Source organism: Rosa rugosa, chromosome 5 (assembly GCF_958449725.1).
Source record: "Rosa rugosa chromosome 5, drRosRugo1.1, whole genome shotgun sequence".
Classification (NCBI taxonomy): domain Eukaryota; kingdom Viridiplantae; phylum Streptophyta; class Magnoliopsida; order Rosales; family Rosaceae; genus Rosa; species Rosa rugosa.
Window position 1 is genome coordinate 44827994 of NC_084824.1, and position 25873 is coordinate 44853866.

At 41.6% G+C, this 25873-nt stretch overlaps 2 protein-coding genes across 3 annotated transcripts; both read left to right on the forward strand.

Moving 5' to 3' along the window:
* The first annotated feature begins 12283 nt into the window (after window positions 1-12283).
* LOC133708084 (sodium transporter HKT1-like) lies at window positions 12284-16959 on the forward strand. Its single transcript, XM_062133533.1, has 3 exons — window positions 12284-13528; window positions 16099-16320; window positions 16633-16959. Exons 1-3 carry the CDS (start codon window positions 12315-12317, stop codon window positions 16829-16831), a joined length of 1635 nt encoding a protein of 544 aa, XP_061989517.1. The 5' UTR covers window positions 12284-12314; the 3' UTR covers window positions 16832-16959.
* A 533-nt stretch (window positions 16960-17492) lies between these two features.
* Window positions 17493-25526, forward strand: LOC133712647 (phospholipase A2-alpha). 2 transcript variants are annotated; one of them, XM_062138757.1, is made up of 4 exons: window positions 17493-17839; window positions 23528-23570; window positions 23688-23813; window positions 24700-25526. In XM_062138757.1, the coding sequence occupies exons 1-4, from the start codon at window positions 17600-17602 to the stop codon at window positions 24873-24875; spliced, it is 585 nt and encodes a 194-aa protein (XP_061994741.1). In that variant the 5' UTR covers window positions 17493-17599; the 3' UTR covers window positions 24876-25526. The 2 variants fall into 2 exon arrangements, with proteins under 2 accessions (XP_061994741.1, XP_061994742.1); XM_062138758.1 differs by lacking the exon at window positions 17493-17839 and adding an exon at window positions 23118-23427.
* Window positions 25527-25873: the final 347 nt, after the last annotated feature.

Consider the following 25873-nt stretch of genomic DNA (forward strand, 5'->3'; position numbering starts at 1 on the left):
TAGTATGCGTAGGTGAAGCAAGTACAGGATACTAAGGCCACAGGAAAGGCCTGAATGTGGACGAAGCGAACCTGGGTAGACTAAGGTTGCCCCCCTGTCTGAGAAGGAGGTTGATCCGGTGGATCGTCAAACTCCCAAACACTAGGGTAATATTTCTTCAGGAAACGCCCGTTAATGGGATTGCGGTGGAGGCCGCCATCCAAATCTTTGAGGTGAAAGGCCCCGCGCTCCAGAATGCGATGAACAACGAAGGGTCCTTCCCATCGCGGAGTCCATTTACCGCGACCGGTCAACTTCTCGCCAAAAGGCAAAACAGCCTTCCAAACCAAATCACCCTCTTTGTAACTACGACCACGTGTCCTCTTGTCATAGGCGCGAGCAATCCTCTGTTTTTCCAAGACCAAGTTGTCCAAAGCTGCCAAGCGTTGCTCGCTGAGATCTTCGTGTTCTTGCCACATCGCCTGAACATAATCTTCCCCGATCAAGTGATGCTGATCTTGGACGCGCAAAGATTGGACGTTGAGTTCCAAAGGTAAGACCACATCATGGCCGAACATTAGCGCATAGGGGGTTGTAGCAGTGGGATTCCTCTTGGAGGTACGATACGCCCATAAGGTTTCATACAGCGTATCGTGCCACTGTCTGGGGTTTTCAACCAGCATCTTCTTGAGCAAGGTGATAATAATCTTGTTACTGGCCTCTGCTTGACCATTGGATTGGGCATAATATGGTGTGCTGTGGACAAACTGAATACCCAACTCATTGACAAGCGTCTCTACATCACCGCCCATAAACGCTGCCCCCCTGTCTGAGACCAACACTTCCGGGATACCAAACCTGCAAATAATATTCTGAAAGATAAACTGACGAATGGTAGCGCCGGAAGCCTCCTTCAATGGTTCAGCTTCAACCCACTTTGTGAAGAAATCAGTGGCCACAATGATGAACTTATGCTGGAGCGAAGAGTGAGGGTGAATCATCCCAATCAAATCCAAAGCCCAGCCTCGTGCAGGCCAAGGCTTAATAATGGGTTGCATGGGAATATTGGGAATGTGCTGCACCGGACCATGCGCCTGACAGTCTTGGCAGCCTTTCGCGAATGCGATACAATCTTTCAAAATGCTAGGCCAATAAAACCCATGTCTTCTGATAAGCCAACGCATCTTGGGGCCCGCTTGATGGGCTCCACATACTCCTGTGTGCGCTTCGCGCATTAATCGTTTTGCTTCGCGGCCATAGACACATCTAAAGTCTACGCCATCTTCTCCACGTCGTCGCAGCTCATCACCTCGAAGGAAATAATTCAAGGCAAGGAAACGAATCTTCCTGTCTGTTGTAAGATCTGGTTGCTTGAGGTAGTCAATCAACGGTATGCGCCAATCAACGTCGATAGCCTCGAGGACCGCGACGACTGGATCGTCTGGTGGGTCAGGCCGCGCGAGCCACGAAGGCAGTGTGCGGCGCTCGACTTTCAGAATGCGCTCGCGAACGCCATATTTCAATGTAATGCCTGTAGCCAATTGAGCGAGTTCATTGGCCGCAAAGTTGCGCTCACGAGGTATGTGCTCCAAGTCTACATCGTCAAATTGATCTAGAAGTTCAATGGCACGATGCATGTAGGGTATGAGCAAAAAGCTTTCACACTTGTACTTTCCTTGGAGCTGGTTGATTATGAGCAAAGAGTCGCCGTGTACCTGAACGTCCCTCACCCCTAACTCTAGCAGAACCTCTAGGCCAATGATAAGGGCCTCATACTCTGCTTGATTGTTGGTACACTTAAACTCCAACTGGAAAGAGTAAGAGAACCGATCGCCCGCTGGATTTTCCAGAACAATCCCAGCCCCTGCTAACGTTTCCGTTCTTGAACCGTCAAAGTATAGGATCCAGGGCTGTAAGGAGACTGTGGCTTGGTACAAAATAGCGTACTCTGGGATGCGCGCCAAATCTGGCCGAGTGATGGCCACAGCTGCTATTTCTAACTCCTTCACTATAGGGTGGTGCGCGAGGAAATCTGCGATAGCCTGTCCCTTTACTGCCTTTTGTGGCACATACTGTAGTGAGAATTCAGATAAAGCTAACACCCATTTGCCAATGCGGCCTCTCAGAATAGGTCGCGATAGCATGTACTTGACTAAGTCAGTCTGAGCGATGATGCAAGTGGTAAAGGATAACATGTAGTGGCGCAGCTTGCACGCTGAGAAGTACAATGTGAGACATAGCTTTTCCATTGGAGTGTACCTTGTCGCAGTCTGTGAGTGTCCTACTAAGGTAGAATATGGCATGTTCGACACCATCCTCATCGTCTTGGGCGAGTAGGCTGCCAATAGAAGCCTCAGCTGCTGATATATATAGCTTTAATGAAAATCCAGCCCTAGGAGGAACGAGCACTGGCGGGCTCGCCAGGTAGGCCTTGATTCTGTCAAAAGCCTCTTGGTGCTTATGTTCCCAGACAAACTCGCTTTGGCCCTGCAGCTTCAGCAGAGGAGAAAAAGGCTGGATCTTACCTGCAGAGTTAGAGATGAAGCGTCTCAGGAAGTTGATTTTACCAAGCAAGCGCTGTAGCTCTTTCTTCGTGCGTGACGGAGATGCGTTGATAACTGTGCTCGCTTTGTCTTCAGGGACCTCAATTCCCCTCTGATGGACAATGAACCCCAGAAAGTCTCCTGCTTGAACTCCAAAAACGCACTTAGCAGGATTCATTTTAAGCTTGTGTTGTCGCATGCGCTCGAATACTTTCCTGAGGTCTGTGATATGATCCCCTCTTTTCTGAGACTTGACAACCACGTCATCAATATAAACCTCCAAAATCTTTCCAAGTATGTCATGGAAGATTAGGTTCATGGCTCTTTGGTAAGTCGCTCCAGCGTTCTTCAGTCCAAAAGGCATAACCACATATTCAAAAACGCCCGCGAACCCAGGGCAGCGAAACGCGGTTTTGTGTCTGTCTTCCTCTGCAACCGGAATCTGGTGATACCCCGCAGTGCCGTCCATGAAGGACAGTAATTCATGCCGCGCAACGGCATCTACCAACATATCCGCGACCGGCATGGGGTAGACATCTTTAGGTGTAGCAGTATTAAGGTCTCTGTAATCTACGCAGACCCTCATCTTACCATTCTTCTTTCGGACAGGCACTATGTTAGATAGCCACTGATTGTACTTGGCCACCCTGATAATGCCTGATTTGTGCATTTTTTCGACCTCCTCTTTAACGAGGATTTGAGTCTCTGAATTCATTCTTCGCGGCTCTTGTTTCACAGGCCTCTTGTCAGGGAGTGTTGGTAGCTGATGGCAAACCAAGTCCGGTGACAGGCCAGGCATATCCTCATACTTTTCCGCAAAGCAGTCCTTGAATTCTAGTAATAAGTCAATAAGCCTCTGTTTCTCGCTAGGCTCTAAGTAAGCACTGATAGCCACTTCCATAGGCTCATCTACTGTTCCGAGATTGACTTTCTCGGTAGGATCTCTGACCTTAGGAGGCGTGTCGTCCAACGCTGCCGGAGCGAGCTGGATTTCTACCTCATCCTCTTGTTTCTGATCAGAGAGTCCCTCTTCAACGATTTCCAAAGTCGCGATTTGCTCATAGGCCTCTTTTTCCACTAGATATGATGATAATCTTTCATGCAGCGAGTGGAGGGCCTCTATCCCTTCTTCTGGAAGGTCGTAATCCATTAATCGTTCAAGGGTTTAGGCACAACGTGGCCAGGCCTTTCTAAGCCTTCTTTTGCGAGCGTAAGCCCCCACTGTGCCAGTTCAGAGGCCGTCACCCCTGTGGGGCGGCCTTTGTTATCGATGCCACTGACTTGCAATGGAGCGATAGGCTCCAAGTAGTACCTGGCATCCACATAGTTTGCAGATACTGGGAAAGGACGAGGGTCCGCTTTGATCACCTCAGCTTTGTCTGTCTCCCTGTTCCACATAATAAGTTCCTGATGGAGGGTTGACGGAACACAGTAGCTCCGGTGAATCCAATCTCTGCCCAGGATAGCGCTGTAGGCCGCATAGCAGTCTGTCACAAAGAAAGCGTAAACTCCCTCTGCTGGACCTACCTTGATAAGCAAGAAAAGTAAACCCAGGGTTTTTGTTACAGTCCCCGCGAAGTTCTTGAGAGTAAGAGATGTCGACTGGATCTTCTCCTTCTTGATCCCTAGCAGGTGCATGGTCCTGGTAGTAATGACATTAACAGCAGCTCCAGTATCAACCATGATCTTGCTAACTTTGGTACCACCAACGTCCGCCGTGATGTATAAAGGTCTCATGTGCTGGACCATAGCAGGAGTTGGCCTAGTGAAGCTCATGAAGAATTCTTTATCGTTAGCGTCCTGTGTTTCCAGACAAACAAACTCTTCTACCGGTGTTGGGACTGCTGACGTGATCTGCAGGGGTTGTGTATTACTTTCCTCAGCTTCTACACATTCCTGAGCAGCGACCGGCATTGCATACCGCGCTGGAAGCACATAAACCATATTGCAGGACGTTTTGAATTCATCTATGTCGTCCTCCAGGTTAAGCTTGGGTTCGTGGACAGGGATATCCGTGTTGAATTGTTTGACCAACCTGTCCACTAAGGATTCCTCGGTGAGGCCTTTTACTTCACATTGTTCGAGCTCTTGAACCACTGAAGCTTGTGCAAGGGAATCTGGCTTCAGTTCCCTAGCAATATCCTCCTTTGGGGGAGCGACCACCAAACTCTGGACTTTCTTAGGTCTCCACTGTAAAGTGTCGGTAGTCTTGTCTCTGCCCCCCAGTCTCTCGAAAACCGAGGGTTTGGCTTCTGGTTCCTCGCGAGACAACCTGCGCCTAACGTGTGGTCGCCTGGACGGCGAGCTCTCCTTTCTGGCCAGCGGAGGTGTTCTCTCCTTGGTAATCCTGCAAAAAACGTTGGGCTTAGATGCCCCAGATTCTGAGCTCGCTGGCTTTCGCAGACTGCGAGGAGCCACTAATGGCTTGGCAGCGAGCGCTTCCATCTCCTTCTGATACTGCTCAGGAGATTTGACTAACTGTGACGGTTTGATCAGGCCCTGGTCTAAAGCCTCTAGCGCGCGCTTGGCTTCACCAAATCTGCGCTGCAGTTTTCGCTTCTTGGAAGGACTTATCTCCACTGCCTTCCCCTTCTCCCTGGTGTACCACTTTCCTTCTTTGATGGTAGCGGTTGAAGCAGGTGGTATGTAGGGCTTGGTCAGAATGTCTTTGTGCTTGTTCGCGACCTTTTCCTCCATCTTCTGATCAGCTGTAGCTGCCTTCAGCTTCTTGAACAGATTGGAGTCCTTTGGCGATGTAGGCGACCCCATTCTCTCCTTTTCTCTTGGGCTGGAAGGCTGGTAGTGTCGTGATGGCGAAGCCCACTTAATGGGCGGGAAAGAGCCAAAACGAAATGTCTGCTCGACCTCTTCGTGCGGCACTTGGATGCCACACTCTTCTTTGCACCGCGAGCATAACACTACTGGCGAGGCTTGACCAAATGGTTTAGCCTTCTTCTGGGCAGGAGCCTCTTTAGGCTCTGTTTCTTGTCCTTTCATGGACAAATCCAGAGTTGGTTTCCTCTGGTTCTGCTTGGTCCAGTTCACATCGACCATGTTAATCCCAGTATCAGGAAAAGGGTTTAGGTCAACAAGCACTGCTGCAGTTACTGGAGCTTCCACCTCAAGACTACCGTTGTTGAGCCGTACCTGAATCTGGTCCTTGAGCTTCACACAATCAGCTATATTGTGGTTCCACAGGTTATGGAATTTGCAGTACTTCTTTCCTTTCAGCTGATCTGGTCGAGGAAAAGGTCCAAAGTCGGTCTTCACCATCTTCGCGGCGATCATCTCATCTAGAATCTCGTGTGCCTTGTTGGCATCATATGTATACGTCGCGAATTCAGGTTTAGTGAAGGCCATCGATTTGAGCTTGACAGGTTCCTTGGAGATTTTCAATTGCGTTAAGGCTGGGTTCTTTCTCCCTGTCAGCTCATAAGCGGCGATGTCGCTTTCATCTTCCTCCTCGTCCTCCTGAGCCACGTCCTCACTGTGATAGTGGTAGTAAGGATCATACGTAGCCGGCTGGTAGCTCAGGGCCGCTACAGTGCGGTGTTTCCCTGGTACGTATGTTCCTCTGGACGCACTCTTCCTGGCGTCAGTTTCTCTGAGGAGGTGTTCGAAGCTTCCCACCTCTGTGATGAGCTCTCCCATTGACTGGATCATGCTGCCATGCTGCTTCTTTCGCTGGCGAGGCTCTAAGCCCTTGATCGCCAACTTGATCAATTCTTTCTCTGGCAGGATCACATTCAGCTTGGCCTTCTGAATCTGGAAGCGCTGAAGATAGGCCACAGCGGACTCTGTGGGCTGTTGGGCCATCTGGGTGAGAGAGGCCAAGTCTACCTCAGGTTCTGTGGCCCCGAAAGTCTCCCGGAAAAGCTTTTCCATTGCAGGCCAATCTGCTACAGTTCCTGGCCGCAATTTGGAGAACCACCTGAAGGCAGCTCCTGAGAGAGAAGTGCCAAAAATCCTGCACTTGAGGATGTCATCATTCTGGTACTGGCCGCATTGTACCCTGAACCTAGCCAGATGGGTTGCCGCATTCTCGGAGTCTTCCCCTGAGAAAGTAGCAAATATAATGTTCTTATAGCCCCTGGGGAAAGGCGCGAGCATTATATGCGGCGGGAAAGGTCCCTCATAGATCCCATCCATCTGGGCCCTAGGGTTAGCCTGTCTAATCATCTCCTCTACCTCATCTCGTCTCACATATTCTGGACCCGGAGGAGGAGGAGGTGGTATGGCCGCTGCATGGCGAACAGGCTGCACAGGTATTGCTTGGTTTACAGTCGCTGCCCCTTCTCCTATGTGGACAACGCGGGTTGTAGCGGGTTGTTGAAGAGAGTCACTGCTGGTATGGGCATCTCCTTTGCCAGCGCTGTTATCCTAACCGGATTACCAGCCTGGTCAATCCCATAGTAGCTTCCCGGCAGCTCTTGATATACGTTCTCTGCCCCGTCGCTGTCGTATTGAACGAACGTAGAATCGGACGAGGTTCCAGCGCCCTTTGAGGCCTGGTGCTTCTGCCTGGTAGTCTGCCCACTTGAGGCAGTACCTTTATCTTTGCTGCCGCCGATAACTAGCGCTTGTTCTTTGTTTTTCAGCGGCGTGGCAGCAACAGTTGCCGCAGGTATAGCAGTATGGCTGCTAACCTTCTCGCGCTGGTTCGGTGGCACGTATTTGCCCGAACCGGATGGCTGGCCAAGAGAACCAAGGATAGCATTGGGATCACCCAAGGTCTGGTTTAATACTTCCTTAGCCTGGTTCAGCTCGGCCCTCTGCATGGCAACCTCGGTTGCGAGGATCTCTCCATCTTTACGGAGACCAGCCATGTCAGCCGTTGTTTGCTTCGTATGGTTCGCAATGGCCTCTATTATTCCTTTCTGGCGCTGGTTCTGCTCTTCTGCGATACCTGAAGCATGGGTCATCAAAGCATTCTCAGTCTGTGAGATTTGCTGCTTAGTTTCCTCCGCTTGTTGGGAAATACGCTGGTTTATCTCGCGTATGACCTGGTCGGCTCTCGCATTATCCCTTGCAAGGTCAGCAGCTATCTTCTTGCTGTGGTTTTCGATGTTCTCCAGGATAATTGCGAACGCGACCTCGGAGGAGGCCCCTTCTGGGATAGGCTTCGGAACGAAAGCCTCTCTTTGCACACTCGTCGCTGTGTTGGAGCTAGCGACAGTGTCAACCGGCTCGCTGGCCTGGTTGTTAGTGACAGTTTGACCCTCAGCAGCGGTCGGACGATTCTCTCCTTTTTCCGTCGACATCTCGGTTGGATGGGGATGAAGAGCGAATCTTTGAGTCACTTGTTGCTCAGAAAGACCACGACAATCCGCGCGAGAATGCGGCTTGTAACTGGAGGTCTTATGCTTTGGGCAGTTAGCGTAAACCTTTTGGTAAGGGTTTTCGCTTGACTTCCCAATGGCTACCTTTCACGAAGAGACACTAGTTTGGTCCCACTGGGCGTGCCAAAATGTTTGGCTCCAAAACCAGTTGGCTTGCAAACTGTCTCTTTTGAGCAAGTGATTGCGCAGGCGTGCCAGCACCGCGGGGTGCAGTCGTTGGGGTAGTCCCTTGACCTGACTTCTTCTTCAAGCGCTGTGGACGAGGAGAGCACCAACCTCGTCACAGGGTTCTTCTCTAGCCTTTCGGAAAAGGACTTTTGCCTTACGGTTAAGGACTTTGGTTGTGGTCTCTTGCGTTCACCGAATCGATACTTAGTGTTGTAGACTAAGCAGAGCAATCACTGGGAAGTTGGGAGAAGCACGGGGTTGCGCTAAAGCGTGACTTTAGCTTCGCTGGGTTGCGAGGGCGTTACCCTTGCTTCGCTGGTAGTAACGGTGGCGGTTGCGCTCGCAGTCGGCTCCTGGGGAGACTAGGACTGGAAGTACGGTCGCCGGGTTGGTCTGGTGATGCTGACAGTTGGCTCTTGGAGAGACTAGGACTGGCGCACGGTCACCGAGTTTCAACAAGGTTGAAGGTTTGCTCCGGGGAGGCTTTGTAATCGCTAGGATTGATTGATATGAGAGAGGTCCTTAATCTGTCCTCGAAACCTGGTATATATACCTAGGGTTTCGACCGCTCCTTGTCGTAGAAGGATTATTGACTGGAGTTTCCTAGTCAATCTCTATTACTTGATTCCAATAGGACTTCGCTCTCCTCATGGATTCCGGAATAGGCGGAGTCGTAACCCAAAACCAAGTATGTTTATTTTTGGGCCGCAGGTATCGGCCCGCTGTGCTAGATCCACTGAAGGATATTGCCAAAATTACTTTTGGGCTCAAACAATATGGAAGGCCATGCATCACATGGAGGTGAAGAGGTGCATGGCTCCAAGTCGGCTGGAATTGCAATCTGTACACAACAGGGATTGGTTGAAAATAGTGGTGTAGGATGGTTTAAGAATTGGGAAGCTTTAGTGCCAGATTCGACTAAGGTGCTACCAATTCATGTGTTGCCTAAAGTGAAGAAAGCAACTCTGAAGCTGGGTACGGTTTTTGGGTCGTCTAACTTGGCTGCTGTGGGCACAAAGAGAAGAGCGAGTTATGATCTTATCAATGCTGGTAAGAGGTTCTTGTCACTTCCAGCTCCTGCTGTCAAAGTGAATGAAAATATAACATTGATGCTGCAGCATAAAAATGGCCAGATCATCATCTCACCAAATAAGAAGAAGCAGGGCGACCCGCGAGGGAGTAAGAATAAACCAAAGACTGCTAGGGCTTTGGAGCCGGAGATTCAAGAGAGAAAATCTCGTAAACGAAAGAGTCATGTTGACTCAGTTGCTGAGACTAGGACTGAAAGTATGACTAAGGAAGTAATTATTGCTGAGGTTGAAACAAGCGACACGGAAGAAGGTATGGAAGAGGAGGCTGCTCCTCCTCTGCCGGAAAATATTTAGTTTTGTTAGAGTCGCAAATATCATAATCTCTGAGGGTTTTTTTATTCTTGCTTAAGAGATTATTGGTTTTTGTTTGAAATAAAGGTGTGTGAACTGTTTAAAAAGGTGGGTGTACTGGGGGTATATTGGGTTCTTGTTCTTGTAGAATAGGAGTCTCAGGGTACTCTGAGGAACGATTCTTTCTGTCGACCCTTCAGGGGTGTTTCGTTTTGGTACTGCTTGCTGAATCTATATAATGGGCTGACCTCTTTTGATAAAAAAAAAAACATTAGCCTTATGAGGAAAATTAGTAATATACTTGGGAAAATGATACTGATGGATAATTTCCCTATTAAAGAATATTCTAATTGGAATGAAATCTGTAATGTTCAAAAATGTCGGATCGGAATTTTCTGAAATTTAGAAACTTCGAATTTGGATCAGAAAATTTTGGCTCGATGGATGGAATCTGAATTTCCTATCCAAATGAAGGTTCTTTCTCCTCCGATCTATGCTTCTTGATTGATCGAATGAAGCTTCCATCTTTTTCTAAAACCGGTGGATTGGGACATCCAACAATAATGTTACAAACGTGTCATCTTGAATATAATGTCTTGATTATCTTCTTAGTTTGGGGGAGCATGCTGATTCTATTTAACATGCGGCTCGACGACAAGTCAATAAAGTCGGGCCGACCACGCAAGGGCACATCCATTTAACCGGAAATAGAAACTCTGCTCTGCTCTCAGATTATATTCTAAGGTGAATAATGGTGGACACGGCTTGGTGAATAATGGTGGACACGGCTTGTACGCGGGTAGGAATATTCAAACCATATGCATTTTTCATACCATATGGTCATTCTCAATTAAAAACTTCCAGTCGATCTGAATTATTTGAACTATCTATACTATAAAACAACTGAATTATATGAGATTTGGATCTAAGAAATAGTTTAACTAGATGAGATGATCATCCTTCACCTGTTCTAACATGGACTCATGGAGTATAAATTAAACTCACCAACTTCTTTATAAATTAATAACTCTTGCATCGGCAGATCAAATGCTTGCGATCGACCGTAAACTTCTTAAAAATTTCACAATGAAGATCTTGACTTTCTTTTGTGTTGATATAAATTAATAGATAATTGAACTCACAAATTTTACATTCAACAGAAGAAATCATTTACGAGTAACTCTGCTCCAACATAGTGTAGTTTAATATACTAAATTGTATTGAAATCGTTATTTCCTAACGGCACTTCTTTTTTTTTTCCCAATACGTTTGGTTGAAAATTGAACTAGTTGTCATCTACGTTGTAGAGTCTTTACAACTTGTCTGTTTATTTTGGCTGAAAATTTGCAGAGATGATCTATACACTAGTACCTAAAAACTGAATGGTCGAGATGTAGATATGCGACCGAAAAGTGACCCAAAACTCAAACTTCACACATTAATTTCAAAGCGGAGCTCCGCTCTGAATAGGATATATATATATATATATATATATATATATATATATATATAAGTCCCTCAATCTCATCTTACTTTAGTTATCCACGGACTACACGCGTAAGATACTCACTTGGCCAACATGTTAATGCTTCTAGTTGGACAACCGCCCTTCCAATAACGATAATCCCAAAGTCTGACGGAAAGTGTTCCTAAACTTAGCACCAAAATAACATGGCATGCACAGTATTATCCTAGTTGATAAAATAATGAGAGTGAATTCACTTTGGCTAAATCTAACGATGGGACTTAGTTGTTAACAACAATAAAACTATGTGAAAGTATTGGGAGTGATGTGACCAATAGAATGGAATAGGATCTTCTCTAATTTTATCCTTTTCATCTTTGGTTTAAATCTACAATAAGGTCAATTGCCCACTAAATAGATTCAAAAATTTCAAATCTTTTGTTTTCTCTTACCATCGTGCTCAAACGTACTACCAAATAGTAAGGTCTTGTTGCTCATCATAGTATTAACCTTTACGTTTTCTAATTGTAAATCGCAATGAAGAACAATGTCACTTGATGCCATGATGAGAACAAACTAAATAGACAAGGCGACATCGATAGAAGGTGGAGAAGTGAAGTAGAAATTCTAATCGAAGCTGGTAGACATGAAGTCACCAAAGGCGCGCACCATATTTTTTCTTACTCATGTATCAAGCCTAAAGATATATGGAGGACAGGAGGACATAGTTATGTGTTGCATAAACACTTTTTCCCATTCAAAAAGAAAAAATAATTTCACACCTTTTGAATGTATATTTTGTACATTGATTTTATGAATAAAAAATTCTTTAATGTTAAAATTTATTATCGACACTGTAATTTTAATATATTATACATAATAGGCACACAAAATGCAACCAAAAATTTAATCAGATTAGTAAAGATGAGATACTATGGTTACAGTAGAAGGGTTCAATCCTTAGTCTAATCACCCAAAGTCTCAAAATAAAAAAAATAAAAAAAACTGAAGACAAAAAAAGATTCAAAAGACCCTTACTCTACTCGTAATCGGATGCTCGTTGTGCGTCTTGTTATTTGATTCAATCGCTCTGCTTAATTTTACTTATGTTTTGATTGCTTTTTTATTTTGTTATTTTTTTAAGAGGTCTTGCCTCCATGCTCCTCTTAAGTGCTATCTTTTTTATTTGATAAATTTCTTCTTCTATTGCCAAAAAACAAATCCCCAGTTCACCACATGAGTCAACCCAGGGGTTAACATTTAACAATATTACTCTTTTAAAAAACATGTGCAACCGTTTGAATACAGCCATTGACTCCAGACGCCTCTAGGCTATATATAGCCGTACTCCTCTATCCAGATTCGTGCCACAACCCCGCAGAAATATATTCCCCCCCCCCCCCCCCCCCCCCCCAAAGTTCTTACTTACCAAGTAAAGATGAAAAACTTTGCTTGTTTTGGCAAGAAATTGCACCATCTTTGTAGTTGTTCATTTCTCAAACTAGCATTTCTTAGCCAATCCATGGGATTTCTACTTCTATGCTATTATCGATTCCTCCTCCTTAGAGCTAAGCAATTCTGGGTGGAACTCGTTTATTTTGTCACCCTTTCCTTTTTGGGTTACTGGGTTCTGAAGGTATTGCCAGTTAGAACCACCGACTCTTTTACCCCTAGAAACTTAGATTTGTTCTTCACCTCAGTTTCTGCCACAACCGTTTCGAGCATGTCCACGGTTGAAATGGAGGTCTTCTCCAATGGCCAGCTCATCGTAATGACCATCCTAATGTTCATAGGTGGGGAGGTCTTCACCTCCATGGTTGGACTTCATTTCAAGAAGTTCAAGCTCATGATGATGATGAGCAGAACAGAGAAGACTGCTTTAGTTAACAGCGATGTTAGCTCCTTATCAAGTCCCGCAAAGGCGATTGATGAGAATATTGAATTGGGTCTGGCAATCGAGCCCGAATTTTCTCATGACCAAATTGACAAAATTCCAGCAGTAGATGATCAATCCTTGACACTTCACAATTCCATTAAGCTTTTGGGTTACGTTGTTTTAGCTTATCTTCTAGTGGTTCATTTCCTTGGGGTGGCTATGGTGTTGGTTTATCTAGAATTTACTTCAAGTGCAAGAAACGTAGTAAAGAACAAGGGGCTAAATGTTCATACATTCTCACTTTTCACCACAGTTTCAACTTTCTCGAGCTGTGGTTTTGTTCCCACCAATGAAAACATGATTGTCTTTAGCAAAAACTCAGGTCTCCTCCTAATACTCATTCCTCAAGTCCTTCTTGGGAACACATTGTATCCATCTTGCTTGAGATTTTCAATTTGGCTTTTGGGGAAAAGTTTCAAAAAGCTAAGAGATTCTTGCAATTACCTGTTGAAGAACACAGAGGAGGTTGGATACCTACACTTGCTTCCTAGTCTGCACTCATCACTCTTGGTCGTTACAGTTTTTGGCTTCATCCTGGTACAACTTGTACCTTTTGCCTCCATGGAGTGGAGTTCAGAAAGCTTAAGTGGACTTAATTCTTACCAGAAAATCATTGGATCTTTTTTCCAAACCGTCAATTCAAGACATACCGGTGAAACCATCATCGACCTCTCCATTATTTCTCCCGCAATCCTGGTATTATTCATCGTGATGATGTGAGTTTTTCTCTCCATCCATTCATTTATCTAGATTATACACTTAATTAGTTATATAATTATACATCAAACAATTAATCAACATCATCAACTAATTAGCTAGATTTGTAGCATGATTCAATCTTCATTTATTAAAAGTTGGCGACATATATCACGTAAAAAATCAAAACTTAACAAATGTAAACTTTTACAAATAAAAAATAAAAAACAGTACAAAGATTTTGAATGTGTCAACTCATACTCTTGTGAAAATTTATAATACATCTTTATAAGCAAGACAACATTTGGGGCAGCCAACCAAAATAGATTGTTTTCTAGACGATGTGGATGGGCATGGGAAAACATTAGCAAACAAGGAATATGAACATATGAAAGGATAAAACCTATCTAACAATCCCCCAACTTGCCAAAAGAAGGCAAGAAATGAAAGCACGCTTAGGTGATGGAGCTCCTCAATTCTAGGCACGAGCTCGACTAAGACACATAAAAAGGACTGGCCACATGCATCTAGAAAGAAGAATAAAACGTTATAGTAGAAAACATCAAGAAGTCTACCTCGTCTTTGTAACCCTTAACTCACATCATGACATGACACACACAATAGAGTTGCTCAACTCGAATTGGATGCTTGGGTTTTCCCCCACTCTAATTTACTATATACACATGCGGAGTTCAATCTCAATGACATAACCGATAGATACATCCTAACTCAGTTTCATTGGACCTAGATGACTCCTCGTTGGCCTCATTGATTACCAAAGCAACCTAGTTTTATTTAATATTTATTCCAAAATAATGCCTTTTTAATTCCTTAATAATGCTTATCAAATAGCATTTCTCTTCAATCATAAGACTTAAATAAATAAATAATCCTTTCAAAAAAAAAAAGACTTCAATAATTATTATTTTGCGCTTGTTTTAATTATTGTTTAATAAAATACATTACAAAGTTCCTAGGTTTTGTTAAACAGCGACAAGCGTGGCCCGTGGCCCACCATTGTACCGATACTGTCCCAACTTAACCACCCGATAGGTGTTGGGTTTTAATCACAAAATGCCTCGGTATAATTGGGTGAGATCCACCCACTTATAAGTTATATTTTATTTGTCACTTTTCCAATGTGAGATCTTTCCTCTCCAACACGCCCCCTCACGTGCAACCTAACTCTAGGTTTGCACGTGAAATTAATTAATCCAATTTCCACATTGGAAATTGGGACACAAGTCTCATTTCGGAGACTTGGTCGATACAATCCAATGCCCACATTGGACACTTGGTAATTTCGATGGCAATACAGGGAACCCCAATTTGGGCTCATGATACGTGCCTACGTGGAGACGCAATTGGAGAAGGACCCGCTTTGATACCATGTTAAACAGCGACAAGCGTGGCCCGTGACCCACCATTGTACCGATACTGTCCCAACTTAACCACCCGATAGGTGTTGGGTTTTAATCACAAAAGGTCTCGGTACAATTGGGTGAGATCCACCCACTTATAAGTTATATTTTATTTGTCACTTTTCAAATGTGAGATCTTTCCTCTCCAACAAGTTTGAATTCATTGATCCCATGATGTATATACTTTATAAAGACTTAAATAATTATTATTTTGCACTTGTTTTAATTATCTTTAATAAAATACAATACAAAGTTCCTAGGTTTGTATTCATTGATCCCATAATGTATATACTTTATAATATGTGTGTGTATATCATAAGAGTCGGATTAAATGTACTCAATAAATCTCTAACCGAACATAACAGAATTAAAATTTTCTATTTTTCCGTCAACTTATAAATTTGCCTATATATTCCCACTATAGACGGTTACTGACGGCAATTCACCGTTCTTTTCCCGTCTATGATTTTTGCTGATTTGTATTCGGCCCCTGCTTTTTAATATCGTCTTGCATCTATGGATTTAATTGTTGCCTTTCAGAATATTAATTTTTATTAATCAATACTAATTGGTAGAATGTAAAAACATTTCACAAGACATCAAGTCTAGTATTGTTCAGTTTGGAGACGACGAACTTCAGCAGTTATATGAATTCTAATAATTTGCAAATAAGTATATAACCAAAATCCTATACCCAGTAATTATCATCAATTTGAAAAAAAAAATTTCTTTTGCTCAATCTCTCATGCTGTCCCATTAATTAATTGAAAGCTGAGAAGAAAATTAGGTCCTTAAATATTGAATCTGGGCAGCATCCAGACAGAGAAGGTAACAGCTGCTGGTGATGGTCACCAGCGAGTTGAGGCCGTGAGGGAAGAAGTTACGACAGTATAAATATGTTTTAACGAGTTGTTAAAGTACAATTACTTTGATCATGATCAGCTACAAAATTGTATAAATATATATATATATATATATATATATATATATATATATATATATATGTGCTGTATTAATGAATTAAAAATTTGATATATGATTTGATGTCGTACTATTATTTTGATTAGAAGCTACAGGTTTGTTTTATTTTGCTTTCAACTTGAGCCAAACGCCATGTACCTGAGTAGTACTGTAAGTTAATGTGATAATGGTTCTTGTTTCACATGCAGGTACCTTCCTCCTTACACTTCGTTCCTGCCCGCTAAAAAAAATCTACAACCTCATAATCAGAGGAGGAAAAAGAGAAGAGGAAAGCTCATGGAGAATCTCATATTCTCACAGCTCTCCTATTTGACCATCTTTATCATCTTAGTCTGCATAACTGAGAGGAAAAGCTTGAAAGAAGATCCTCTCAATTTCAATGTGCTCAATATCGTGCTAGAAGTCATCAGGTAATTAAGAAAGAACAGTGGCCCTAGCCCTGCCATTAAAAATTATTACAAGCTTAAGATATTAAATTATTCGTGGTTGGGAACATGGCATTAGCGCATATTAGCCCTAAATTTGCTGCTAAATGGAATATCAGAATAATTTCGTCAAATTGCGAATAATGACAATGAGGCTTAATGGAATATATTATTAGCACTTGTTAGCATTCTGCAGTCTGATTTCATATTACAAACAGAATATCAGTACATAATATTTCATATTACAAATTAAGCATTCTCCCGTCTGATTTTTGTTAATTTTACCATGTGCTGCAGTGCTTATGGAAATGTAGGGTTTACGACTGGCTATAGTTGTAAACGACAGCTCAACCCTAATGGCGATTGTCAGGATAAATGGTATGGATTTTCAGGAAGATGGAGCGACGAGGGGAAAATAGTTCTCATAGCTGTCATGTTCTTCGGAAGACTCAAGAAATTCAACATGGATGGAGGTAAAGGATGGAAACTCCTCTAACTTAGGGCCATTACGTTCGAGAGGATAAGACAGAAAGAAAATGTACAGATGGTTAAATTATGTAACAAAGTTTTTCTTCTTCTTGCTTTTGATGTGTAATGTACAGATATGTTCATTTCCCCCTTGTATGCAAATTTCAAGCTAGCGAATTGAGTTACAAGCCAAACCATATGTTCGAACAGTGTGAAACATTAAATTCTTAGGTATCAGCGAATCAAGCGGGATATACCGTATACACGATCCCTTGAACGTTAAGTAGTCATGCGACTAGCATGCGAGCTTTCAAGCATTGTATATGCTCGTTAAAATTAGAACTAACTTGGAAAACCTTCACGTCACAAATGCTTATTGAGTACATAACAAATTCAGGTTGTGAAGTTATGCTAACAGGTCGAGAAATAACCCTCACTAGCTAACAAGTAGTCGACAAAAAATAAATCTTAATTTTTTTTACTATGTTTAGAGATATTAGATAGCTAATTAAGCTAGCAACATGGCTAAACATAGATTAATTACCATTGGAAAGAGCAAGATTATATTGTTTTAAGGTAGTTTTCCGTTTGAAGCTCTAAAATTAGATAGAGAGAAGTAACTACTTTTAGACAAAAAACAGAAGAGGTGACAAGGAATATTTAAAGGCATGCATAGAAAAACTTCGAAGAGATTTTAAGATAAATCCCGTCATAGGAGGACTTCTTCATTTGAGGCATAGAAGTCCTTCTATGCGACCCAAGCGACTAGGTATAACACCCGAGCTATAAAATCGTAATGGCCATTGCAAGAAGATTTGACACGATAATGGCGCTCAGGATGGGTGTTTATAATGTCATGCTTCTTGGGTTTGCAATGGCTTGGCTTTCTTGCGTGGTCGATGGTGCTTCACGTCGGCATGTTTTCGAAGTAGGTAGCCGTGGTCGCCTTCCCGATCATAACACCATCAGAACAGTTTTGGAAGTTGCCACCTCCAAGGGAGAAATTAAGCCTCTCAACGAGACAGAAGCTGCACAGGTAAATTAAACAAATCTTAATTAAACTTTATATCTCAATCAATGAGAATAATGTTATATATCTATCTCATATCCTTTGGTGATTAAATTCTTATGATTCTAGGTGTTTATTCTTTGCAAATAACTTTCATGTCTGTGCATAACAGGCATACCAAGAAGTTATTATGATAATTTGCATGACTGAAAATGACATTAACTTGCATCATGTTTTGGCCTTGCATATGACTAAAAAATTAAAAGGAAAAAGAAGAAGGAAAAAAAAATTCAAATTCTAAAACGAGCTCCGGTTTTAGGTAAAATCAAACAAAATCTTAAATTTCATATCTCATTGAGTATCTATGTAGTTTTAATTTTGGATCACTTGGCAATTTAGATATTGTTATCTATCTCATCATCATTTGGTGATTGAAACTTTCATCGGTCTAGCTAATTATATTGTTTACTTAGTTGATTTTTGAAGAGAAGTATCATAATAGGGTCTTAATTTTTTCTTTGCATCCCCTCATAAAAAATATAAAAAATTATTCTTTGAAAACAACGAATAAAATAACAAGAAGCAATTATGTTATGGTTTGGCCTTGCATATAAAAAGAAAATTAACTTACATTATGTTTTGGCCTTGCATATGAGTAGAAAATAAACTTATATTATGTTTTGGCCTTGCATATAAGTAGAAAATAAACTTATATTATGTTTTGGCCTTGCATATAAGTAGAAAATTATAAGTAGGTAAAACAACGAATAATAAGAAATTTGTACGACTAGAATGAGATTTACTTACATTATGTTTTGTGCATATAAGTAGAAAATTAAAAGCCAAAAGTAGAGAAAACTTTATAATAAAAATAATTTAAAAAAAATAAAAAACTAAACCTTTTACTGCCTATAAAAATCAGATTCGAGTTTTAGTAAGATTTGCAGTAAAACTTTAGGCAAGAGTGGATCAAAAATGTTTCAAAGGTTCAAGTGGCTTTAAACCTTTTCTAGGTCCAAGGTCTGAATTCGAATTTTTTTTTTTTTTTTGAGTAAAGCCACAAGGGCGAAATAATATATTCATCACAAGCCAGAATAGGCCGTTACATACCATTCCGCTGTCATTTAAGGACATAGACAGACAAGAAGCTAGTGGTAGTACCCACAAGTGGTACGTACATATAGTCCTACTCATTATACATTCAATAAGTAGAACTAGCGAATATCCTCCTTCGGTACTACTCCAGAGACGCTAGAGAGACATAGAGCAAATAAATGCTTAGTTTCCTAATATAAGGAATTATTCTAAATAGATAAACTAAAAACATAGTGATGAGCCTAACGAAAAACACCCCAGCCCAAAGTAGAAAGCCCTAGAGGGCAACCCAAGAGAAGCAGCCCAACTCAAGGCCCAGCAAGAACTGGTTGACCCAACTCTGACCCCATCTCCTTCCCCCGTTTGCAGCCTGTACTGGCCGGTGTAGTTTCTCCATACATCCTCCTCCGCAAAACCAGAAGTCCCGCCGCCGAGCACCACCAAGAGACAAACCACAGAGCCACGAAACTATCACCGAAGTAGCCCCCCGACACGAGCCTCCCCCAAGCCCGCTCCGCCGCTTCAGCACCGTGCACTGCTGCTGAGGAGTTCCAAAACCCAACGTCGCCGATGGATCTAGAACAACCTTGATGAGCGCCGTCCCGTACAGGAAACAAAACCAACAACGCTCAGAGGATGCGCCCAGATTAGCCCACCAAACAGCCAATACCCCGAGCCAAAACAACCCCTCTCCTGCCCTCCCAAGCAATAGCCTTCAAACTCCCGTCCGGCAGCGCCCCGTTTCCGGCAAGGCGAACCAAAACCGACCCCAAGCCGCCACTGGACGAGCAGAAATTTCTTCAAACCCTAGACCAAAGGAATCCGGGTTTTTTGGAGCTTACAACGCCACAAAAAATAAGTTTTTCATAGCCAGGTCTGAATTCGAATTGGTCAGTCTTTAGTCCGATCTATTGAACTTTTGACCAACTTGTCAATTTTTGCATAATCCTAAATGAAAAACAAAGTAGTGTTAGGGACCGGAATCAAGACTGAAATTAGCTGTTAAGATAACAGCATCAAAAATTAGCTGTTACACATGTGAAAGGAATATAAGGAAGGTAAAGGAAAATGCCTAAAAACGCTACAACTTGACATAAACTTGCAGGGTTTGCCGCAAATATTTCGTACATGCACAAACCAGCTGGTTGTAACTTGGCAACTAGGAACTATATATCCAAAAACAAAAATATAGTCCTCTAGGAGAGCTTCATTTCCTATACTAGCTATCATTTCTTTTGGCCATCACCAACTAGGCAACTAGTAGGGGAGTGTTCACGAGACATGGTTCCCACAACCACCCACAAATATCTATCAAATAGCAACAATATAAATTATCTGACCTGGACAACAATCAATATAATAGCATATCTTAATTTAAAAATATATAGAGACTTATGTCACTAAATTAAATAATAATATATTATTATTATTATTATTATTTATTACAAGGAGGGTTTGTGAGTAACAATTCACGTTATCTAAACTAAATGGTCACATGCATTGTGTCTGTGTGCGTAAAAGATTGGAAAAGAAAAATAATTTTCCTAGATAGTTTTATGCGGGAGAAGTTTCTCCAACTTAAGGGAGAAATTTTTTGCATGATTCATGAGAAAACAACTATTTTTTTTTTTTTTTTTTGAATTAGAAGGTTCATTGCATTAGATGACCAGCTAAAAAACCAGAGTCTACATACCCTTAAAGACAGAAAAATGGCGGGATAACAACCTAGTTCCTATCTAAGTACTGTAACTCATTACAAATCAAATGGAGCCCACTTTTTAAGCGGACTCATATACAAAGAACAACTCCGTGTCTTCTAAGGCAAAATCATCTTCTAGCCAACCATCCGCCAATCACGCAATTGTGGTACGAAGTAGAGAGCTACTTCCCAGCAAACAAATAGGAGTCAATTCCTCATCCATAAGCCGCTTTCTCCAGCCAAACTCGAGATAATTACCAATTCCATAGAACCTTGATCTGAATTACGACTGGTACTTTAAATATCGTAAAGGCCCTGCATCACCTAAGGAGGTCAACTCTCGGGCCAGGCCAGCCCAAAGCACTAAGTAATGAATGAGGGTGGCAAGACACCCTCCAACCTGGCCCAATTCTGGATTGAATCAGACATACTCAAATGGGCCCAAGAGAGACTGAGCCCAAATGGCCCAAACCCAGACCAAGAGCCCCAGACCCAGGCAACGAAGATAGCCCGAGACATGTGCACTCGCTGCTAATCTGCCACCGCCGCCGCCACCATCTCCGGCGGCCGACCTCGATCAGTGTCCAGCCCGATCATGGTGAACCCAAAGCTGTCCACCACCACTCGCAATCAATAGAAGCCAAAACCTGCAACCCGAGAGGCGCCGCTCCCCTGAACAAAACCACCAAGACGCTCAACCGCCAAAAATTAGAGGGAGACTGCCGAATCCAACAGGTTAATTCATAGTCCCGCTTTCAACCTACCGTCCAGAGATCTGCCTTCTGACCCCGACCCCAATCACGCAGGTATCAGCCTTCCAGAAACGCTGTCGATCTGCCTCGATCCAACAGCGCCCAAACCCGTCACCCAGATCCAAGAAACCACCCGGATCTTACCGACCCTCTGTCACCACCAAACAGACACTGAGGTCTGCAACTCGCGACCTACGACGAAGGCACGCCTGTGAAGACTGCTGCGCCGCCGCCGCACTCACTCAGAAACCCTAGGGCTCTGCTTTGGACAAGCTTTGGATGAGAACAATAATGTTTGATCTTAGCTAAATATCATGTTCTTGTTTTCTCACAAACTCTTAAATTAACGAAACTCAAAAATATCGATCACAGAGTCCGAAAATAACACTATAAATTACAACGATAATTAAATCAAAGTCTAAAATGATTGCATATTAAGCAAAAAGAACACCATATATGTCAAATCCAAAAAAATAAGTTCTGAGATTTCAGTGTTTGGCGAGTGACTTAATTTAAAAATATATAGAGACTTATGTCACTAAATAAAATAATAATATATTATTATTATTACTTTTTATTACAAGGAGGGTTTGTGAGCAACTATTCACGTTATCTAAACTAAATGGTCACATGCATTGTGTCTGTGTGCGTAAAAGATTGGAAAAGAAAAATAATTTTCCTAGATAGTTTTATGCGGGAGAAGTTAGAGAAACTTAAGGGAGAAATGTTTTGCATGATTCATGAGAAAACAACTATTTTTTTGTTTCTTCATTCATTGTTAAATTTTAACTTTTTTTTTTTTTTTTCATGTTGTCTTACAAATAGTCTCTTTTTTTTTTTTTTTTTTTGAAAAAGGGCTGGTGCGGCTGCCCTCAAGCCTTGATTAATGAAATTGCAAAATACAAGGGCCCCGGGGACATAGAGCCTGAACCCCAAATTACAATAAGCATAGAGAGAACATCCTGAAATAATACCAGAACTCTCCACAAAATCTATGTATTCTAACAAGCACCAATTAGCAAAGAGTGCACGAATGGCTACTCCATTTGCTTTGATATAGCGGTGACATACCGGAAAGATAACTATATAACAAAGAAGCATCATTACAAATAACACAGCTTTCCCACTATGTTGCCGCACGGAAATAAATCCGGCGACACTCAATTTCATCATGCCACTAGGAGGTTGCGTCCATTTGATCAAGCAAATGGCTCGCAGTCTCGCTAGGCCAGTCAAGGCACACTGAGTGTGCATACCGGGACAAAGCCCATATTGCCCTACCGAAGTATGATAGGGTATTATTGCCGGCATAAAGCCTCTTACTAAATGTCAAAAACAAAAAATAAAAAAAGAACAATAATTTGGGCCCAAAGCCGAAGCCCAGGCCCAAGTACCAGCTTGCCCACGCTAGAGCTCGAGTTTAAATAGTCTCCCTTATTTATCAAATAAGAATTAAAAAATTTCTTTGATCTAAACCAGTTGCTATCATAGTAAATGGTTTTAAAGCCTTAATTCACAGGGGGAAAAAAAGGTGGAAGAGGATTTAAAATGGGGGAATTTTTTTTTTTTTTTTTTTTGAAGGGATTTGGAAACAGCCAAGGAGGCTCATCCCAAGTCTGACTTATTATATTAAAATAGAATACTTTTATTATGTGTATGATTTGGTGTACCAAAAAAAAAAAAAATGTTATGATTTGGTGAGAGGCGTGAAGCAACACTACACAACAAATTCATATCACGAGCCGTTACAGGACAAAACGCCAACCTCTCTTTTTCTCCTGTTCCTCACCCAAAATCTCTCAGTCTCACTCTTCTTTCTTCTTCCCAGCTAGCGCCGTAGCCTATAGCTTATGCTCCTTCTACACCTCTCACTTTCTCTGCTACTTTTTCTATAAAAATCAGAGCCCTTTCTTTCTCTTCTTACAATCTGCTTTTTTGATCCAACCATGGTTGATTTTGTTAAGCAGTCACGGAAGTTTGTAATCCTAATTGTCCTCTATTTTAACTCCATTCCTCATGTTCATCCCCTTAACATTGGTGTTCAAGACACAGATACTTCCATCGTTCTGGTTTGCTTCTTTGTTAATTAAATAACTACCATTCTTTTAACAATATATAGCAATGTTGAAGTATTTTCTTAATATTGCCATTGCTGCTAACAACTTGCAGAGTAAAGATTGCAGTAGAAAGTGCGAGTCTGAGTTCTGTACAGGTACTGATTTATTTACTCTTACATTCATTTTTAATTTCTGTGAAGAAAATAATTAACCTGCATGTAATGATCCTAATTTGATTTATTTATTTATTTATTTTTTTTGTGCAAAAACAGTGCCTCCATTGCTAAGATATGGAAAGTACTGTGGGCTTTTGTATAGTGGATGCCCAGGGGAGAAACCCTGTGATGGTCTAGATTCTTGTTGTATGCAGCATGATGCCTGTGTACAATCCAAGAACAGTAAGTTCATTTCTTAATCCTTAATTGCTGTCATCTTGAACTTCACTCTTTCTTACATTAATCTTCATTTTTTCAAGTGTTTTTTTCTTTTCTTTTTCAATTCAGTTCTTAATAGCTTACGCTTTTGGATCCTCTAGTTGTCTAACACTGTATAAGATCGACCTCTTGTTAAGGAGGCATTAGGTGGTATAGACTTATCATAAACTCGTTGTCTAATTGAGCATTTGGAGTCCATTGCAAACAAAAAGAAAACAACAAAAATAGAAGAAAAAAAGGTTCGCGCAATTCTTTGAGATGGCCTTGTTCTTTACAGCTATGAAATGCACTATTGAGGGTGAGAAAAAACAATGGAATCAGAGTGTTCATTCTTATATATTGCTCAAGTAGATCTTGAACGCTGTTGAAGCAAAAGTATATGATTAAAATAGCTATCAAAGAAAACTTGGTGCTCATTACAAAATGCTCGATCAGTCACAATGAGGGCCCTTTCTGCTAATCTTGTAGCTAGGATGGGTACTTTTATGTCTTTATGCTCTAGAGGGAGCCCCATCTGCTTCATCATAAAAATATAGCCATAGAATAGTCATATACGTTAACAATGAGTGAGACACAACTCACAAGATGATCTTAATTTCGTACTGTCGGTAGTGGGACTGGATGCAGCCAAAAGTTCTAATTGAAATTTAGTTGGAGATGTTATTTAATCGGGTTATTGATAATAACAAGTCTTAAGTTTTGTCTAGTTGTGCATGATCCATACAAGAAAGTTGACCCCTGTTTTTGCTATTTCATAATTTTGATTTGTTGGTTTGAGTGTGAGACAGTGAGATAGATTCGTATGAGCAACTAGAACTAATTGATTAAAATTGCAAATGGTGTGGTGCAGATGACTATCTGAGCTCAGAGTGCAGCCAAAATTTCCTAAAATGCATGTCACAATTCAAAAACGCAAAAGGACGGACCTTCAAAGGGAGCAAATGCAAAGTTGAGGATGTTGTGGAAGTTATCACAATTGTGATGGAGGCTGCATTATTTGCTGGAAGATATCTCCACAAACCTTGACAATAGAGCCACCCTTTCTACTTGTTTCTCAACGTTTAATTTTTCTTTTTAAATTAATTTTCTTCTTTTTTGCATAGTTGGAAAGAACTTCAGATCAGCAACAAATCAGAAAAGGAAAAGGCTTGAAAGAAAAGCATCAATTTCAATGAAAATTTTCATCGGAGAAATGCCACAAACTTAACCCTGAAGGACACCAGCTTGCAACAAATCAAGCCCCAATATTGTAGCTCATAAGCAGTAATAAATCAAGCCCCATATCTATTATCTACACCACTTTGTGTAAATATGAGATCACCTGTTCATCCTCATGTAGATTGACCACAAAAACGAAAAAATCGACTTGGAAGGAAAAAAGAAAACGAAACAGTAGCAGATAGTTTGGCTAAAATTACATCAATTGCTCTAGAGGAGCTGTACGTGTTCTTGGATCAGCCTTTCCCTCATACTATTCAGGCTTTACTTGATGACACTGCTGAAGTTGGCAGAGCTAGAGTTGTAGGATCTAATTTTGCTTCCTCTAGTTAGTTTTCTTTACATGCTTAGGCCGGCCCTTTTGGCCTCCTTGTGAATAAAAAATAAAAAATAAAAAATAAAAAATAAAAGAAGGAGAAGAGGTTTGGTTTTCTCACCTCCTCCCAAATCTATCAAGAATCCATCGTGTTCTTCAATATTGTTCTATTTGAAATATCCTACGAGAATGGCAGCCATAAATTAATTATTTTCTAAACAAAACTTCATCCATCATCTTCTTCAAGTACATATTTTTTTGTTCATAAAAAAAAACGTAAATATTTATTTGGTGGCATACAAATTGATGGAAAGAAGCGATTCTTATTTTGAGGAAAAACAAGAACACTTTATTCGTAATAAATTGATAGCAATATAAATAAACTTTTCACGAAGTGCTCCAGAGAAAATAAGTTTACCACATATGATGATATGATACTACACTGACAACACCTGACCACTCAAAGTACACAGAAAATAAAGAGTACAAG

Coding starts and splice junctions, on each gene's coding strand:
- LOC133712647 (XM_062138757.1), top strand. CDS start 17,600: ATGGCCATTGCAAGAAGATTTGACACGATAATGGCGCTCAGGATGGGT. Junction 17,840..23,527: donor ACGAGACAGAAGCTGCACAG/GTAAATTAAACA, acceptor AACAACTTGCAG/AGTAAAGATTGCAGTAGAAA. Junction 23,571..23,687: donor CGAGTCTGAGTTCTGTACAG/GTACTGATTTAT, acceptor GTGCAAAAACAG/TGCCTCCATTGCTAAGATAT.
- LOC133708084 (XM_062133533.1), top strand. CDS start 12,315: ATGAAAAACTTTGCTTGTTTTGGCAAGAAATTGCACCATCTTTGTAGT. Junction 13,529..16,098: donor GTATTATTCATCGTGATGAT/GTGAGTTTTTCT, acceptor TTTCACATGCAG/GTACCTTCCTCCTTACACTT. Junction 16,321..16,632: donor ATCGTGCTAGAAGTCATCAG/GTAATTAAGAAA, acceptor CATGTGCTGCAG/TGCTTATGGAAATGTAGGGT.